The following is a 16,968-nucleotide window of genomic DNA, read 5'->3' as shown; positions in this document are numbered from 1 at the left end:
TCATTATGGTTGTATCGATTTTATCGATTTTATCGATCAATTCATTTCATTATTCTAATAAGACATACGTCAAAAGTTTGAAAAAGCCTTTGGATGCTCTTAACTTTTTGTTTTAAATATAAAACGTCTTAGAATTTACGTGTCAAAATCTTTAATTCTTTAATTTTAGAAATCTAAAAAAAAGCAATAATGAAATGTCTTTTTTCGATCATTTGAAGTCAACACTTTTTGGTTGTGTTAGATTCATTGGTATCCTTGTATTTCTTGTATCATTATTCTTTATAATGAGAGGTAAGGCTCTCTTGTTCCACACTGGGCGAAATAAGAGATTTCCAATCCTGGAAATATCTTGAAAATATGATATTTCTATTTACATTTATAAATATGGAAATATGACTTTTCTATATTTCCAAATTTGAGGAAATATCATGTTTCATGATATTTCCAAATCTGAAACATCATATTTTCAAAATTTGGAAATATTTTGAAAATATGATGTTTCAATGAATTTCAGATTTGGAAATATCATGAAACATGGAAAATGGAAATATGGAAATATAGAAAAGTCATACTTCGACAGGATTGGGATCAGGATTGGATCTTATTTCGCAGTTGATGCTTTCTAATTCGACTTTCTACCACTATATATCACGTTTCATTATTCGATAACTTTTACCCATGAACCAACCATTTGATTCGCTCCCTTAATCAATGAAAATCAAATTTTCCTTGAAAATTGAATTAGAGATCAAGTCTAATTATTAGCAGATCATTTATTGAAACAAAGTTAATGTTATTAAATTCGAATTTGTTGCGAAAAATCCAGTGGGAATGGTTTTGGAGTGCAATTTTTAAAAATTGAATTTCAAGTGGCGATGAAATTTCCCAATGGCGCTGAAATTCCAAGGTAGTTTCCGACCGGGGACAAGTTTTAGCCAAATTTTCCAGTGGGGCTAGGGTCCCAGTGGGTCTATGACACAGGGGTGTATAGTAGGGGGTGAACCCTTAGGGCCCATGACATCTAATGGGTTTTAGCATTTAAAGTTACCAAGGGGCAGTGCCGTAGGAAGCGTTTTCATATTGAGGGTGCTAAAGCTTAGTGACACTGCGAGGGCCAACCATGGTTTGGCCCGAGGGGGAAAATTTTGAAAATTTGAGCTCTAGATTGCTTGAGAATGCACTCAATTGTGACAATTATGACAAATTAAAAAGAAAAACTTTGCATTTTGCAAAATAACCATTTTTGAAAAAAGTATTGGGGGCATAGCCCCCCTTGCCCCCCCCCCAGTTGCTACGGCACTGAGGGGTTACGGAAAAGAGCCTCCACACATTATTACAAAACCGATGGAAAGGCCCCTCAATAGCCGATCTAACAGAGGCTCAAAATTCATAACGGAGAGAATTCTTTCAACCATATTCGTTGTAATGAAATGAAAGACTTCGTCATAAATTTTGAGCCCCCGTTAGATTCACCAATGCTCCTGATAAGGGGCCCCAGTATTAAATGGGAAAATAATGTTGAAACAAACTTCTCTATTTTTTAGATTATTCCGGAATTCAATTTCAACATAATCGGATTCTTCAAATATCTCGATTACCCAAATCGTTACACAGTCAACCTTCAGATCTCAAACATAAAAAGAGTCATAAAAAGATAAAAGAGACAAATGGAAGAGATCAATGCTTAACAGAGCATTTCAATGATATCTTATTTGTTGCAGCTTTCGGCGCTATGTTAGATTATGAATCAATACCACTGTTCGAAGTTATGTATAAAAAGGTGTTCCGTAATCGTCTATATTGCGGACCCGAATATATGAAACAGACTGCATCCAAGTCAGCAATTTTCATTAAACAAAACACACGTTATGGTGCATTTCTTTACGACTGCTTAACACAAGTTTTGAAAAACCATAACAACTATACTGGGTATATTTTTGTATCAGAAAGTACTATTGTAAACCCAAAGAAGCTTGCAACACTAAATAAAAACTATATCTGGGAAAGCAATCGGACCGAGTTGGGTCCGACTCTTTACGGGCAAATACCGAACACATCAGAATGGTGGACTAGCCCATGGGGAATGCAAGCTATAGAAAAACTATATGAATACCTTACTGAAGTTTCGTACTATAACATACGGAAAACCAAAATGACGGAAGGACGCTGGACTCCGGAATGGGACATCGGACAGGTCTTAAATAATTGGTTATGGAACGGTAAAGGAGAATTCGGGACTTACTGGAGTCAAGAAACGTTTTTATATTTGCCAAAACGATACACTAGCCTTTATCTGAATATTACAAAACACGCGCGGCCGAGTGGTGTCCGCCATGAAATCGCTTTACCAACTTTGGTCCGAATGATTGAGTTGGACTCGTCTATTCAAAAACTATCAACAGGTGTTATAAGTAAATCTGACAAATTTGTATTGGATAAGCGAGACTTATTTGAGGAGATGATGGGAACGAACGATTTGGTTTATGTGACAGGGAAAAGAAATGAGAAGAATAAAATTCTAAATCATTTGACTTTTAAAGAGCACGGAGTTGGAGAATTTTTGAAATATAATGATTGTAAATGAACTTATTATACAGTGAACTCTCGCTAATTCGAACTTTTATGATTAGAATCTTTCTATAATTCGAACTAATTCTTAGTTCCCGTTAAAGATAGAAATCCTCTTTAAAAAAACTCCCTATTATTCGAATCTGTCTGTAATTCGAACATATTCGAACAGATTGGGCTTCCCTCTTGAATTCAAATTAGTGAGAGTAAACTTTATAAAACAAGGCTTATATACAAATAAAACTTCTGAAGATATATTGATTCAATTTAAATTTGTTAACTGATTCTTCTGTTCTTAATATATTTTTAAAATCTTTTGCAATTATGTGTTGATTGGCAAACGTCAATTTAAGGTATTTGAATCCAATTGCAGGCTGTGGGAGGCCTCTGAAAAGTCTAAATTTTGATGAAATTCCAAGGAATAAATCATCTGATTGATTTGAAAAGGGCCGACAGTAAAAAAATTAAAAAGCTAAAAAGTCATACATGAATCGATACACTTAATTTATGAAAGATGCCGTAATTTTGTCCTACCTACAGATGCAATGAATATCTGATGCATTTTTTTCTCATAAGACATTAGATTCCCTTTTACCATTAAGACGAAGTATTAATTAAACATGTCTACAGTAGAGCCAAATTAGTCGATCATTAATTAAAGAAGTCATTACTTGGATGCTTAATTAAACTTTCGAAAAACCTTCATACATTTTATTTAATCATTATTAGCCTCGTTGAAAAGAACTCCCACGGACTCTATGCTACATTTGGAGGAAAAAAACTCATGCATGAATTATGTTCATACAGTAAGCAGCTTTCAGAATATTTTTGATTTGCAAGATTGCCAAATCGGAAAAATATCTTGCCAACATGCTCCTTATAAATTGAAGAATCCATTCGTGGGATATGAATAACTTGTAATGGTAAGATAAGTAGTAATGGATTTCGCTCGATTATTGAACGTTCTTCTGTTCATGACCGTGGCTGATTCTCAAATCCTTACCGGTAAGTGTTTTTACTAATATCTCCTTAAACCGTTTTATATCCAGCAGTAGCTGTAGCAGTATCAATATATATTCATAGCTGTTGATGGAGTCGCTAGTAAGGGTGTCGAATGCTGAGATAGAACACCACATCTACCCCCAGTTGTCAGTAACTTACCATTTTGATCAGACTATCCAATCCAAGGTTTCACCTGCTGATAGAGTGGGGGCTGGGGAACGAACCCACACTCATTTTATTCTAAAGTATTGCTCTACCGACTGAGCTACAAACTTACACACCAAAAATATTTTAATTTGTATTCAATATGTGGAGTAGAATCGATTGAAAACCTTATCTTGAACTTTTACACAACGTAGAAAGAGCGCTAATATCAACACTCTTTCCACTCTTTCTTGAATCTTAATGCGCGATAATCAACAAATGTTTATTTGCCAGTTCAGTGTGATTTCGCCTTCGATAAAATTCCAATTTTCCTTGGAAATCTTTTAACAGAGCTTTAACTGTAGCACCTGTAGGGGAAAGCCTTAGAGCCAGTCTTAACAAAACGTAGTTCTATTTGAAGTACTTTTAACACGTTCTATATTTTCCTTTCAAAGCTTCAAATGACCATCATCCAGAACTACCAAAAGTAATATTTCATCCCATTAGTCAATACAAACCACGTGGTACTGTCAAAATATCCTGCAAAACCAATGATGAGAGATCGGAAAGCATTCAATACACGCGGGATGGAGTGCCGCTCTCTCCCACATCTGACCCACGGATTACGTATGGAACTGATAACACTGTGACGATTACTGGTCTCGATTATAGACAAGACGATGGAGAGTATAGATGTATTGTTACAAATAATCGAGGCAAAATACAAAGCTTGAAGAAAGTCCTGAAAGTTAAAAGTAAGAACAAAGGCTAGATTCAACCCCTTTCTTTCGAATGTGTTGATAATCTTAGGGCTTGGGAATTTTCTTGGTTGGGAATAATTGAAGCTTCAACTCCTAGTTATGGCTTTATGTAAACTCTATAGTTTGCAGGCCTTTTTGAACAAGCTATAACAGCTATATCTTGGGGGGTTTTATCGCGATTAATGGAAACCGTGTACGCTCCAATTTTCTTGTTTTCAACTGATTCAAATTTTCACTAGTGGAAAAATTATTTAAAAAATCATGATAAAGTTAGTAGGGTTTCTCCTATGGAAAATATCTATGTGATAATATAGAAATCTATGATTTTTACTTTATAGCTCTGGGATCGTTCTCAAATGGATTCCAATTCACAGATACTCCAATTCGAAAAGATGTGGTCATTGGTCGAAGTTTTGTGTTACAATGTCCAAAGCTTTCATATAATTTCCCTCAAAATATTTTATGGGGTACAGTTCCGCAAAACGGGAAACCTATTTTGTTGGCGGATACCAAAGAAAGATACCGGATGTCGAACGGAGATCTTTTGTTTACTCACGTGACTGAACAAGATTTAAAAGATGTTAATGATTTGATTGGTGGAATTTCTTGCATAAATTATCATAATGGATTATACGTCCAATCAGTAAAATTCAATTTGAAACGAGTGACAGGTATTTCTAATAATTATTTTTAGGTCCAATTACGTCCAATTTTACTTTGTTCTGGGTTTTATTTAGAGGTATAAAAGCAGGTTAAAAAAGTTCACTCAGGCTAAAAACAGTACTGGGGAATGCTCTTCACCATGGCCCAAATCTCATCTTTTAAGAGTTAAAGGATCCAAATCGATAAATACAAGACTTGTTATAGCTCAAGCAGCATACCCCTTCTGTAAAGGTCAATACATTAGTCGCAATTGCTAGAGATAATATACCGTTAAAATTTACCAAAATGTTTTTGATTTCAGCATTCGATGATAACTTCGCACCCAGTTTTTTGGAAAGCATTTCTAGCACCAATGATGCTTACGAGGGAGAAAAGTTCAAGTTTAAATGTTCTGCTGGTGGAAGGTAAAGGTTTATTCAGTCTTTCTGCAGCATCTCACTAAAGGTTCTTCATCATTCTAAAGTGTAACTTCATACTTGTATGATTGGGAATCATCAGACATGCCTGTCCCCGCCATTATGTGTTGTTGAACCGCCCAACTTTACGCCCATCTGAAAGCTGAAGTGTCTGAAAACAAAGCCTTATATAGTGCAATGCAGATCAGGAATTACAAACTGGACATTTTCAAGCTTTCAGAGGACGCCAAAATTATTTTTCTCTTATTTACCTCCCAAAGTCATGTAAAAACCACAATGCTACTGTAAAATATGATAAAATAGTTTTCTAAATAATTTTTTCAATTGGATGCAGGAAAAATCAAATTTTCATCCCCTCAAGTACAATCAATTTCTTTCCCTCTAGACCGACTCCTAAAGTCACATGGTTTGGTCCACGTGGTGAGATTGACAACTTGAACCCAGACTACCAAATTTCACTTCCCGAGAATATTCTAACTATTCCAGCTGCTTATCCAAGATTAGCTGGCAATTACCGTTGTGTTGTAAAGAATTCTCAAGGCACAAGACAATCAGAAGGGAAACTTGTGATCAAATGTAAGACTTTTTATACGATTTTTTGCAAAAACAAAACAGTTGACGCTCCCTAACTCTAACCCGACGTTCTATTATTTGATATATTGACAATCAACCGTTAACAAGGCTTATTATTGGTCTGAGAGATCTGATTTGAAATTAAATGTTTTTCATTTTAGTTAATAGCCCGCTTTTGGATAGACTTTACCCTAGATAAATCATACCTGGAAAATATCTTAGCACCATCGCAACCTTGTTTCGACGTTCATTTAGAATCGTTAATCGTCGTTGCATCACGTTTTTTTTATAAGAACATCCAAAATTTTTGAAGCCTTCGGATGTTCTTAACTTTTTAAGTTTCAAGCCTAAAAGTGTTCTTAACATATTTTCGCCATTTGTTGAGTATTTTTGTCCATTTTCTTAACAAATCGGGTGTTTTAGAGTTTACGAAGCCTTAAAATGTTCTTAACATGCTCTTAACATTTTGGCCATCGAATCCGTCTGTTCTTTTATAATTCTTTTGTAATTTGTTTTTATTTTGTATGGGGCCCCCCCAGCGGTTTGCGTGATTGCGTGAATGGGCATTTTTGGTTGCGTGAATGCGTGAAAAATGAAAAAAAAATGCGTGAATGCGTGAATTGAAAAAACTTGCGTGAACGTGAAAATGTACCTTTTTGATTGCGCGGATGCGTAAATCTGGGCTATTTTGTGCGTGAATACGTGAATTTCCCCTTTTTTCCACCGATTATGTACAGTTTTCCCGATTTTCCAATGTTTCCCCGATTTCTCAAACAATTTTCCGATTTCTGAAAAATTGGGTTATTGCGTGAAACTCAAGGAAAATTTGCGTGAATGCGTGAATTTCGAAAAAAAATTGCGTGATTGCGTGAATTGAGGGTCCGCTGGGGGGGGCCTCTTGTATAGCTATATACTGTCAAACTCATCCAGTTTATGTATTTTCAGCTTTCCCAAAATGGAAGAAAAAATTAAAGGACGAGACAGTTGATGAAAATTCTCAAATCACTTTAAAAGTGGATGCTATTGGATCAGGAATACTGGCATATGATTGGTTCAAAAATGGGCAACCTATTGACCGTACCAAGTAAGAACTGCTTGCATTATAATCACAGCAATCCCACAATCCCAAGGTCCCAAAAAACGTCTCCCCGCCTATTAATTTTCGAAACCTTATTAAAACCCTGCCTGTTAATTATTTTAGAAAATATTTCAAGCTTATCGCAAGCTGAATTGCTCTAGATAGCCTGGTTTTAGCTTATAATTACCTTATTTTGGAAGGGGGGGGGTCTGGACTGGCTTCTCTAATACTATGCCGAATATCAGATACAAATGATTATAGTTCTAACCACTCGTATATTTTTTTCCAGTTCAACGTACAAGGTCAATGGAAACTCACTTACCGTCAAGAATATTCGAAAATCTGATTTTGGTTTCATTCAAGCTTTTGTAAACAATGGACAACAAGAAATTTCTTCCACTGCTTTCTTAAATGTCAAGGGTAAGTAAAGCAGTTGTACCGTCGCGTAAGATTTACATTCCCACACTAAGACTTCACTTTTTTAGCGGAGAAATACCAGAACTCCTGGTAGTTATAAAAGTAAACACAAGATTTTCCGTTGTTTTTATTTTTCTCTTGACTGACTGAAGACGACGGTAAATTGCCATTTTTACAATCCTCGATTTTTGGGTTCTTCCTAGTCGTTAAACATCCTCAAAAGTGCAGATACCCAAACTCGCTAGTAAAACTAATAAAATGTTTCCTTACTACAATCTCAGGAGCAGAAATCCCGTCAGCAAGGAAACTGAAGAAAGAGAAGAAGTTCTATGAATTCTATATTTTGATCGGAATAGCGAGTATCATTCTACTTGCCTTGGTGGTCTTTGTTTTATACATTCACCTTAAAGATCGAAATACGGAGACTGAAGAACAACAAACAAGTTGATGGATGAAAATTTTTTTTTTTCTAAATCGAAGCTCTATGCATGACCAGCTTACCGCTAAATCCCGAGGGTTACTAGGTTTCCAAGGTAACGGTTTATCCTAACCAGCTTTTAACTACCGTGTGTAATTTTTATTGCTCCTATATTTGTAAAAAACACTAAGGGTTTGGCAAGGTATACCCGAGCCAAAAAATGGATAAATTGACTGCTACCAGAGAGAGAAAATGCTGTGTTATAGTTTAAGACGCTTGGAGTGATCTTGCGGTGATTCGAGACACTGCTGTGTCACAGACTACTGGGATCACAGCCCCACTGGAAAGTTTGGCTAAAAATACCCTACAATTTCAGCCTCACTTGGAAAATGGTTTTAATTGTATCCTCTTTCAAAATTCAAACAATCCCCACTGGATTTCGATAAAGAATATTAACCCACCTATGAAAAAAATTCCAACGGGGCTGTGAAACAGGGGTGTTTTGAGGGAGATAATATACCATATGTGATTCCGGGATTCTTTCAAAAATTCCTTTATGCTAGTTAGATATCCAAGATGTGAGAAAACCCCGCTTTTACTTTGTAAATAGTTTGCCTAAAAACAGCTATGCCGCAGTATTTAAATGGATCAACCATTTGCTATTATAGTTTAATATTTCTTATAATTAGCATTATTTTTTTAAATTCTCAAAAATACATTATTTCCATATTATATAATATAAATTTATATGTGTACTTTATATTTTGATATACTCTTTTTTGATATAATACATTACATTATATTGTTATATATAAATTCCTGTTGAGCGTTACCCACATTGAGTTAAGCCCAAAGGGCTATAGTAGAATCTCTAATCTTACCCAGGCAAGAAACTTATTTCCCATCCAGAGTGCGCCTAGAATGCGCCGTAGTCATGACGACAGATTATATCTAGCGGTTCCTTTGTTTTTGAAGACTGCATTTTTTGAAATCTAGCTATAGATTTTAATTTCAATCCGGCGTTTGTGGAAAAACCACGCGCGGGCGTTCTTGATGGGAAATAAGTGGTTTCATTTCCCATGCAGAAGTCTTGAGTCCAACTCTTTGGACTTGGAAGTCAATGGTCACCCGTTTGATTATACTGAACCAGCAGCATTAATATTCTTCTAATTTCTATCATACCCAAGCTGGCACACAATTCGTCATTCCTGGTGGGGGGGGGGCACTCATATGGTCCAACCCATGGCATGTGACGTCCTTAAGGGTAGGTTTTTTGAGACCGGCGAAATGCTTTGTAAGGGGTGTACTTTTGATAAAATGCACTATAAGGGTCTTCTTTTAGCAGGATACTTTAGTGTTTGGGGCTGCTGAATTGCAAGTCCTGGCAGTAAAAATCTGTTGTATCTTTAGTAGTTCTGATTTGCTTTGCACATTGTGTCGACATCTCAGGCTCATTTTCAGGTGGTTGTTGGTTGGAAATCGAGTGCCCGGGCTTTATTCTTAAAGCTTCCCCCACTGACAGGGATCGAATAGCTAATAAGTCTTATCTCATATATTTTTTGAGTAATTTTATATATGATATGAAAAATTTTCATCTTAACAGAATTTCTGAAATGAATTTATACAAGTTCAGTCTTTTTGCTACATACTTGACTTCATGTTTTGATTCCACCATACGGACAATAATTGTTGGACTCATCCAATAACCAAACATACTATTGAACTTAATTGTGATGGAAGACATCATAAATGTATCTTTTCCACAAGTTTTGTTCTGTTTTAAAGAGCGCCTGATAAACGATTTTGAGAATTGTTTCAGATTCGATAATAATCGATTGAAATCTTTCCAACCATCACTCTATGAAATAAGTCACGAAGAAAGACATGAGAATATAATTTTGATTTGAAACTTGAAACATTTGAAACATTTGATAAAACATAAAAAATTTGATTAAAAATAAACCTGGCCGGTTCTCCGAAAAAGTGCTTTTTAATAGTAACAGTCTCGTCCTTAAATTCTTTCCGGTAAAGTAATTTCTCAGGACAAAAAGTATTCCCGGAGTACTTATTTTTTATTACACTGATTCGTTATTTTCTCTAAAAGTGCGACCTTTATTGGGAAGGTGGGTGCTGGGCGGTACCTGAAGGAGGGCGTGGGTGAGGTCTGAGCAATATCTTAACCTGAAATCCGTATTCGGATTCTAAAAAGAGATATGCAAAATTGTTATGTCATGAAAATATAAAAAATTATAAAATCGGTGAATATGACAAATCTTATTTGTTAATCTGAAAATGAATTACCTGCATGGATATACATTCAGCATTTTGTGGTTGATAAAACTTGATTTCAGCAAATAATTTATTCGTATATTTGAGAACAGCATCGATCCGTGAACCAGGCTGGAGATATCTTGGCAAATCTTTAGCATCCTCAGTGAGGGATCCTATCGTTTCTACCAGCATCCCCTCGTAAATGGAGTATTTCTTCATCAGTTTAATTATTTGTGAATGAATACTTGATAACATTTTCCTGCTTTTCCCACTTTTGAAGGAACCTCTTAGCAATAAAATCTTGAACTGAAAAAAAGATAGTTCTGTGTGCTAAACATTGTGAAAATTAGTAACTTTGGAATAATGATTTTTGGGAATCAGATCATCGGATATCGCTATACCTTATCGGTCCTATTTACGTCGGCCCTAATTTAGCACCGGTTCCATTTAATCTTTTTTTCGCCTGAGATATTTTTTTCCATATAGTCTGGCCTTAGCTTATACCAGCTGCTTACTACGCACCAACGAAGTAAAAATAAAGCCAATATGGGCCGGTGTAAAAGGACCCATAATCTTAGATTGAGGTTGTTATGCACAATTATTCTGGGTGTTACTCTGAATCGAAAATTTTCGAATTATAACCTGAGTTTTTAAATAAAGATTTATTCAAATAAGGACAGAATATCATTGAGAATTTCTTACCGTTAGATCTTCAACAATTTCATCCCAGGGCCATTTCGGATTCAAGATTTCATGATAATATTGAGGAATCAACATCTTGGTCAAATGCACCAATTCCATTTTCAATTTGAAATAAACTCCCAGAAAATCTTTGCAACAAGAAAACATCTCTGAGACAATACTTTTATGAGGTACAATTTCACTTGTTGTTGCATCATTATATCTGGTCTTGAAATTTGATGCAATATCTCGAAGGACCAGCATTACAGATTCATGGTCTCCTCCATGTGGAAGCAGCATGGTCAATTTTGTATTTCGACTTAATTTGAGATCAGTCAAATAATTGAAATTATATCGAGACATTTGATCGATTTTGTAGTTCCGAAAACGTTTGATGTTTACAATCCCTGCATCTGCTATTAAGGATGGTTTGAATTCAGGTTCTAATCCGTCAATCGTAATTGTTGTTACTTTTTTCTTGACTTCAAGAACAGCTTTTTTTGAAGCTCTAGTAACCATGTCAAAGCCACAAAAATATAGTTCTCCAACAGCAAGTAATGTCAAAGAATCACCGTACTTTGTTATGAAAAAATGCGGATTTTCCAAAACAACATTCCGTATCGGATAATAATACCGATTCAATCTCCCGATATTGAAAACGGATTTCCCAGTACTGAGGTTTCGGCACATTTGATGATAACTGAGATTTGAAAGTCCTCTAATTTGTAAGTTATCTGGTAAATTTATTTCTGATGTGTTGTTTATACCAGGGATAAATGTGGTTTGATTTGCGGAAGAACAATTGATGAAATTTCCACCAATAAATTTTTTGAAAGTTTCTTTGATGAATTTTAAATCCAAACCTTTACTTGGTGATAAATCATTGGTATTAATATTAAAGACAGGATCTGAAATATAAGAGTACACATAAATGTCTTTAGGGAGCGGTCATAAAGTATTTACTAGAGGAGCTGGAGGATTTTAGGTTAGGGGAATGTGAAATTTATTTTGACATATCAAAACGATCTAAAATGAAGTCTTTTTAACCATTCATTTATCAGAGCCTCTTTTGAAAAATTTTCGGCCTGACGGCTGATTAACTTTGAAGATTTACCAATGATAATCTATTATTTTCCATTCCATTCTGCAAAAAACTCAACTTCTGGCTCAAGAATTTCACCGGGTCCGCTTTGAAAAAATAGATCCTATGTGGAACTCGATTTTTGGAAAAAAGTGACCCTGAATGGGACTGACACTCCTAGTCTTTCTCAAAATTTTGCATATTTTTTCCAAATTCTTACGAGGGACTGATTTCTCTATTTTGGTGATTTTGCGACCCTACCTGAGCCTACCCTAGCGGCACATCCCTGTATCCCTTTTTGCCCAGGGGGTACTTGGTATTAAAAGAGGATGGGAGTTTTTGGAAAAATCACACAGGGAAGTAGTTAATATACTTACTTTTTGACTCATCCCAGGGACTGTGTTTACACATAGCGTTCGTATGTAGCACGCCAGCATATACTATGGGAAAAAATTAAATAATTTTAGAAACCCTATTTCGATTACTTTGGGTTATGAAGTGGTTCGTTGTTGATGCGTGTTGGAATATATCTATGATCATTGGCAATATCTTAGGCTATGTATACTCTTGTCTCCCGAATAAGCAGGGGGGTAGGAACATTTTCTAAATTCTAATAAGCGGGGGGGGGGCTGTAATAAAATATTGAATTATTCGAATTATTCGAATTTAACTAGCGGGGGAGGGGGGGTCTTAATAACAGCGGGGGGGGGGGGGTGGATCTTTTTTTTCTTAACAATTAGCGGGGGGAGGACGTCTATTCAGGAGACAAGAGTAGTATGGAAATGCAATAGAAATGAACTTACCTGAATTATATCCAAGCAATAGCACCACAAAGGAAAGTAACTTCGACATCTTTTTTAGCTAAGCTTTTTCTTAAAAAATACGTTTAGATTAAGTAAGACTTAATGTAGATTAAACAAAGCAATTATAATAGACCCTGGGTGTGACACGGAGTGGAACTTCTGGTTATTGTAAAAATATACCCTATGACACAAATGTAGATATCAATTATTTTTCTCAAATATTTTCTAAATTCCCAAATAAGAGTTAAAAAATACCGAGACCAGCGCACTATTTTTGTCACTTTTTAGCCTTGGATCCACACTTATCGGTAGTTGCACATCCTCTTGATCCTAGATAGCTACATCCCCAATAAAATAGTTAAATTGTGATTGGTGATACGATAATTGTCATTGTCTGTTTGCCCACCCTCGACCTTATGTTTAAAATCATACTGGGTTTTGACCCTGTCAAAACTTGCTTGTTTCAAAACTAATGAATTCCGAATAGGAATATTTGGCAAACTTTTCTGCTTGTAAAAAAGAAAGAATTTATAAAAAATAACGAAATTTATGGAATGATATAATGTTCCACTTTTGAAATATTATTCAAATCACCCCTGTGTCACAGAACCGGTGGGGTCCCAAGCCCATTGGAAATTTTGGTCAAAATTTCGTCCACGATGGGAAAAGATTCCACCGAGGCTGTGAGACAGGGATGTCTTAAAGACATTGGTAAAAACATTTTACACTCTACATTGAAAAATGGCAAACAAGTACAAGTAAACTGTTTTGTATTTGAACCCAGCTGGTACAATACGTCTTTTCAACGTTTATCTGACGTTCGCAACATCCATACAACGTTAGATAAACGTTGAAACAACGTTGTGTGCTAGCTGGGAAACTAACAATATTTCATCTTTATGTGTTTTGCAAATCCTTTAAAAAACTCATCCAAAAGTAATATTACTTCTCCTTATTCTTTCAGGGAGGTCTTTCTTATCGTACGACTTTTGATCAAATGGCAAAAGATATATGAGTAGTACTGAATTTTATACTCCTTCGCTACTACTGCTGTTGTATACATGTGTACACAATTGTAATAAAAAAAATCTGTAGTAATGATTGAAAAATATACTCTCACTAGAAAAATTTGAAATGGTTTAGTTGAAAAACAAAAACAACTAGTAATATTTTAACACCTTCTAATATGTCACAAATAAATCTATTTACTTTGAAAGGCTTCTTTGGAGGTATTTTAAGGTCCATTTGAGAAAATATTTTGAAAGGCACTCTCGGAACAAATATTAACTAAACTTAGCTCAGTTAGGTAAATACAACCATGACCAAAGTTGTATTAAATAAAGAACCTTAGACGTTAAACTTATCCGTAATAACCAAATGTCGTATATGCAGAAGGTTTTATAATGCACCTCCTTCTCACAGATCCACTGAGACCCCTTCCAACTAGAAAAATTGGCTAAAATATCGTCCCCGGGGAAAAGTTTCCTCAATTTTTGTCCCAACGAAAAATAATTCAATAAACCAATCCTCACTAAAAAATATTTACTATTTTTTCCATCCCCACTGAATTTCTGACATGAAAACAAATTGTGAAATCCCCAGCCATAGAAATTATGAGAGTATCATTCCCCATCGAGTTTCAGTCCGTCGTTTTTACCCCCACTGGGATAAAATTCTACCGGGTCTGTGAGAAGGGGGTGTAATAAAAGAAATGTTTGGATTAAAGAAATTGAGTCAACTGTAAGTAAGCTGAAGCTCAACAGACCTGGCTGTCATTTTACATGTGATATAAACTTAAGATCCTTCAAGGTGTGTGACCATCAGCAACCAGAAAATGGGCCCATTTGATGACAACGTATAGTGAAGCTGCTGGCATAAAACGTAAGAAGAACGTCAACTTGATGTTCAAATGAACGCCTTAACGTTAGATGAATGTGAAAACAACGTTGTACACTGAGTAAAACCTTTTTCACACCCTCAAGATGCCACGCGTCATAAAGGATTTTTTTAAAGACCTCTTTTTATTCAAAGGTATCAGCTAGAATCAAATATCACAAATCGAAAGATTTTAAAGTGTCAAATTGAAGAAAATAATATGATGAAATAATCTACAAATTGATCCAAAGTTTGGATGATTAGTTAATCCGTGTCAATCCTTGTCTTTGGCACTCTCAAAAAATGACACCTTTGTTTTGACTATGAAAGTCAACACAAAGTGGGTGACATTATTTATTCAAACTAAGGGCCTATTTGTTTCACTTACTATAAATGCTGTAGAGGCTATCTGCTAAAAGTGCTATGAAATTCCATGAAAACTTTGAAAATGATAGCAAATATTGCAAGTTTTGTTGTCTGCCATCTTGATGATCCCTGGTTGTGCTTCAAATTTTAAAAAGTAACATTCAATCAATTGTTTATTCACGGCTGTGTGACCACTATTCCGCCATTATGAAAATAACTGCTATTTTGATTTCAGATATAGACCCGTGTGTGAAGCAAGCTACAGTTTCAGCTCTTCACTTCTCTAACTTTATTGGCTTAAAATTGGCAATCAGGCTAAGAAAACATCATCCAGTCTGATTTCAGATGCAATTTTTACTGTGAAGAAATTGCAATTTTTGCTTTGCTTGCAGAAGGTTGAGGTTTTAACTATTTTTGCTGATAGGGAGTTTGCAAGTTTATTTACAAAAAGTGCTAAAAATTTGGACAGAAAAAATTGAAATGAGTGCACTTGTAGTAAATATAGCAAAAATAGTGATGAAACAAATAGGCCCTAAAAAGACTAAAGAACAAGTCTGTAGGTCATAGCTGAAGCTATCTGTCTGACGGCAGGTCTACCAATCTTTTTCAAGGTCTAATAATCTTTTTGAAGAGATAAACTAATTTAACAAACAACTACTAGTTCTGCGCAGAGCGCACCAGGCATTAAATCATGCATAAGGCCTCGATATCACAAACATCAAACTAAATCGATTCGATAAAACTAAACCTCAATTCTGTTACTAAATTTTATCATTGCATACCTTGTATATTGCACTCTGATTCTAAAAAAAAAGATATTTGAACTTTATTTTTGCGCAAGTTGAGAAGAGATTGTCATGTCACTTTAACCTTTCTGTCAGCAAGTTTATATCCGTCTTTCATTTGAAAGCAAAAAGCTATCAACAAGATACAATCCTATACTAATGTAACGACATTGGAATTATGACGAATCCTATTTCAAAAAGAGGGACCAATGAAACACACGTTATTTTTATGATATCCAAAATTTTTGAAGCCTTTGGGTGCTCTTAACTTTTTGAATTTAAGCCTGAAAATGTTCTTAAGATGTACTTATCTTCTCCATTCTGTGACCATTTTTACCCATTTTCCTTAAAAATCGGGTTTTAGGTTTCTGCCTTAAAATGTTCTTAACTTGTTCTTAATATTTTGGCCATAAAAGCCTTATGTTCTTATATAGTTTGTTCTTATAAAAAAGGTATAAAACAGTGAAAAAAAATGTAGAAAGGACCACACATACATGTGATTGACATCATATGCCGTTGTTGATAACAATCCTAAAAAGCAATACTCGTATGGGTCTTGCGTGACCGGTAAATAAAAATCCATGGTGGTCCTAGTTTAAATCTCTACAAAAAATAACCGATCATTTTTCACCCGTTCCATGTCAGGAGTAAAAAACCTTTAAGTCTCAATACTGTAGCTGAATTTCAACTATTAGACGGAAATTATTACGTACCCCTGTATCATTGAGCCGTTGGAGACCCACTCATTGAAGAAAATGGCAAAGAAAATGTTTTCTGTACTTAAAGTGCAGTGACACCTTCAATATTGCACCCCTTTCTTACAGACCCAGTAGGATTTTTTCAGTCAGCAGGGGTTAAAACAACGGACTGAAACTCAATCAACATTTTCATATTTTTTATGGCTAAGGATTTCAATTTCTTTTTCAACCAAAAAAAATCAACCACATAACAAGGTTACCATCAAATCGCTAATTATCCAAGGTGACGGCCTGGGTTTTGAGCAAGAGCCAGTTCTCAGGGGGTGGGGTCACTCAAGGTAAACGACCGACCGTGCGTGCCGCTCTTA

At 35.3% G+C, this 16,968-nt stretch overlaps 3 protein-coding genes across 3 annotated transcripts; 2 read left to right on the top strand and 1 right to left on the bottom strand.

Annotated features, from left to right (window-relative positions):
• Positions 1 to 173: 173 nt before the first annotated feature.
• LOC136814720 (uncharacterized) lies at positions 174 to 2,640 on the top strand. The gene is made up of 2 exons (XM_067071138.1): positions 174 to 291; positions 1,545 to 2,640. The coding sequence occupies exons 1-2, from the start codon at positions 195 to 197 to the stop codon at positions 2,582 to 2,584; spliced, it is 1,137 nt and encodes a 378-aa protein (XP_066927239.1). The 5' UTR covers positions 174 to 194; the 3' UTR covers positions 2,585 to 2,640.
• Positions 2,641 to 4,574: 1,934 nt separating this feature from the next.
• Positions 4,575 to 8,421, top strand: LOC136814742 (contactin-5-like). The gene is made up of 7 exons (XM_067071163.1): positions 4,575 to 4,584; positions 4,814 to 5,146; positions 5,440 to 5,542; positions 5,940 to 6,130; positions 7,073 to 7,211; positions 7,495 to 7,625; positions 7,904 to 8,421. Exons 1-7 carry the CDS (start codon positions 4,575 to 4,577, stop codon positions 8,068 to 8,070), a joined length of 1,074 nt encoding a protein of 357 aa, XP_066927264.1. The 3' UTR covers positions 8,071 to 8,421.
• Positions 8,422 to 8,708: 287 nt separating this feature from the next.
• LOC136814719 (uncharacterized) lies at positions 8,709 to 12,506 on the bottom strand. Its single transcript, XM_067071136.1, has 4 exons — positions 12,451 to 12,506; positions 11,014 to 11,900; positions 10,342 to 10,617; positions 8,709 to 9,898 (listed from the first exon to the last, which is right to left on the bottom strand). Exons 1-4 carry the CDS (start codon positions 12,482 to 12,484, stop codon positions 9,632 to 9,634), a joined length of 1,464 nt encoding a protein of 487 aa, XP_066927237.1. The 5' UTR covers positions 12,485 to 12,506; the 3' UTR covers positions 8,709 to 9,631.
• Positions 12,507 to 16,968: the final 4,462 nt, after the last annotated feature.

This window comes from Clytia hemisphaerica, unplaced genomic scaffold, assembly GCF_902728285.1.
Source record: "Clytia hemisphaerica strain Z4C2 unplaced genomic scaffold, Clytia hemisphaerica genome assembly, whole genome shotgun sequence".
Classification (NCBI taxonomy): Eukaryota; Metazoa; Cnidaria; class Hydrozoa; order Leptothecata; family Clytiidae; genus Clytia; species Clytia hemisphaerica.
The sequence above is the reverse complement of the archived record's forward strand: the minus strand, read 5'-3'. Positions and strand labels throughout refer to the sequence as shown.

Coding starts and splice junctions, on each gene's coding strand:
- LOC136814720 (XM_067071138.1), top strand. CDS start 195: ATGTCTTTTTTCGATCATTTGAAGTCAACACTTTTTGGTTGTGTTAGA. Junction 292..1,544: donor ATTATTCTTTATAATGAGAG/GTAAGGCTCTCT, acceptor TCTATTTTTTAG/ATTATTCCGGAATTCAATTT.
- LOC136814742 (XM_067071163.1), top strand. Junction 5,543..5,939: donor AAATGTTCTGCTGGTGGAAG/GTAAAGGTTTAT, acceptor CTTTCCCTCTAG/ACCGACTCCTAAAGTCACAT. Junction 7,212..7,494: donor CAACCTATTGACCGTACCAA/GTAAGAACTGCT, acceptor ATTTTTTTCCAG/TTCAACGTACAAGGTCAATG.
- LOC136814719 (XM_067071136.1), bottom strand. CDS start 12,484: ATGTGTAAACACAGTCCCTGGGATGAGTCAAAAA. Junction 11,901..12,450: donor TCCCTGGGATGAGTCAAAAA/GTAAGTATATTA, acceptor CTTATATTTCAG/ATCCTGTCTTTAATATTAAT. Junction 10,618..11,013: donor AAATTGTTGAAGATCTAACG/GTAAGAAATTCT, acceptor TCTTTTTTTCAG/TTCAAGATTTTATTGCTAAG.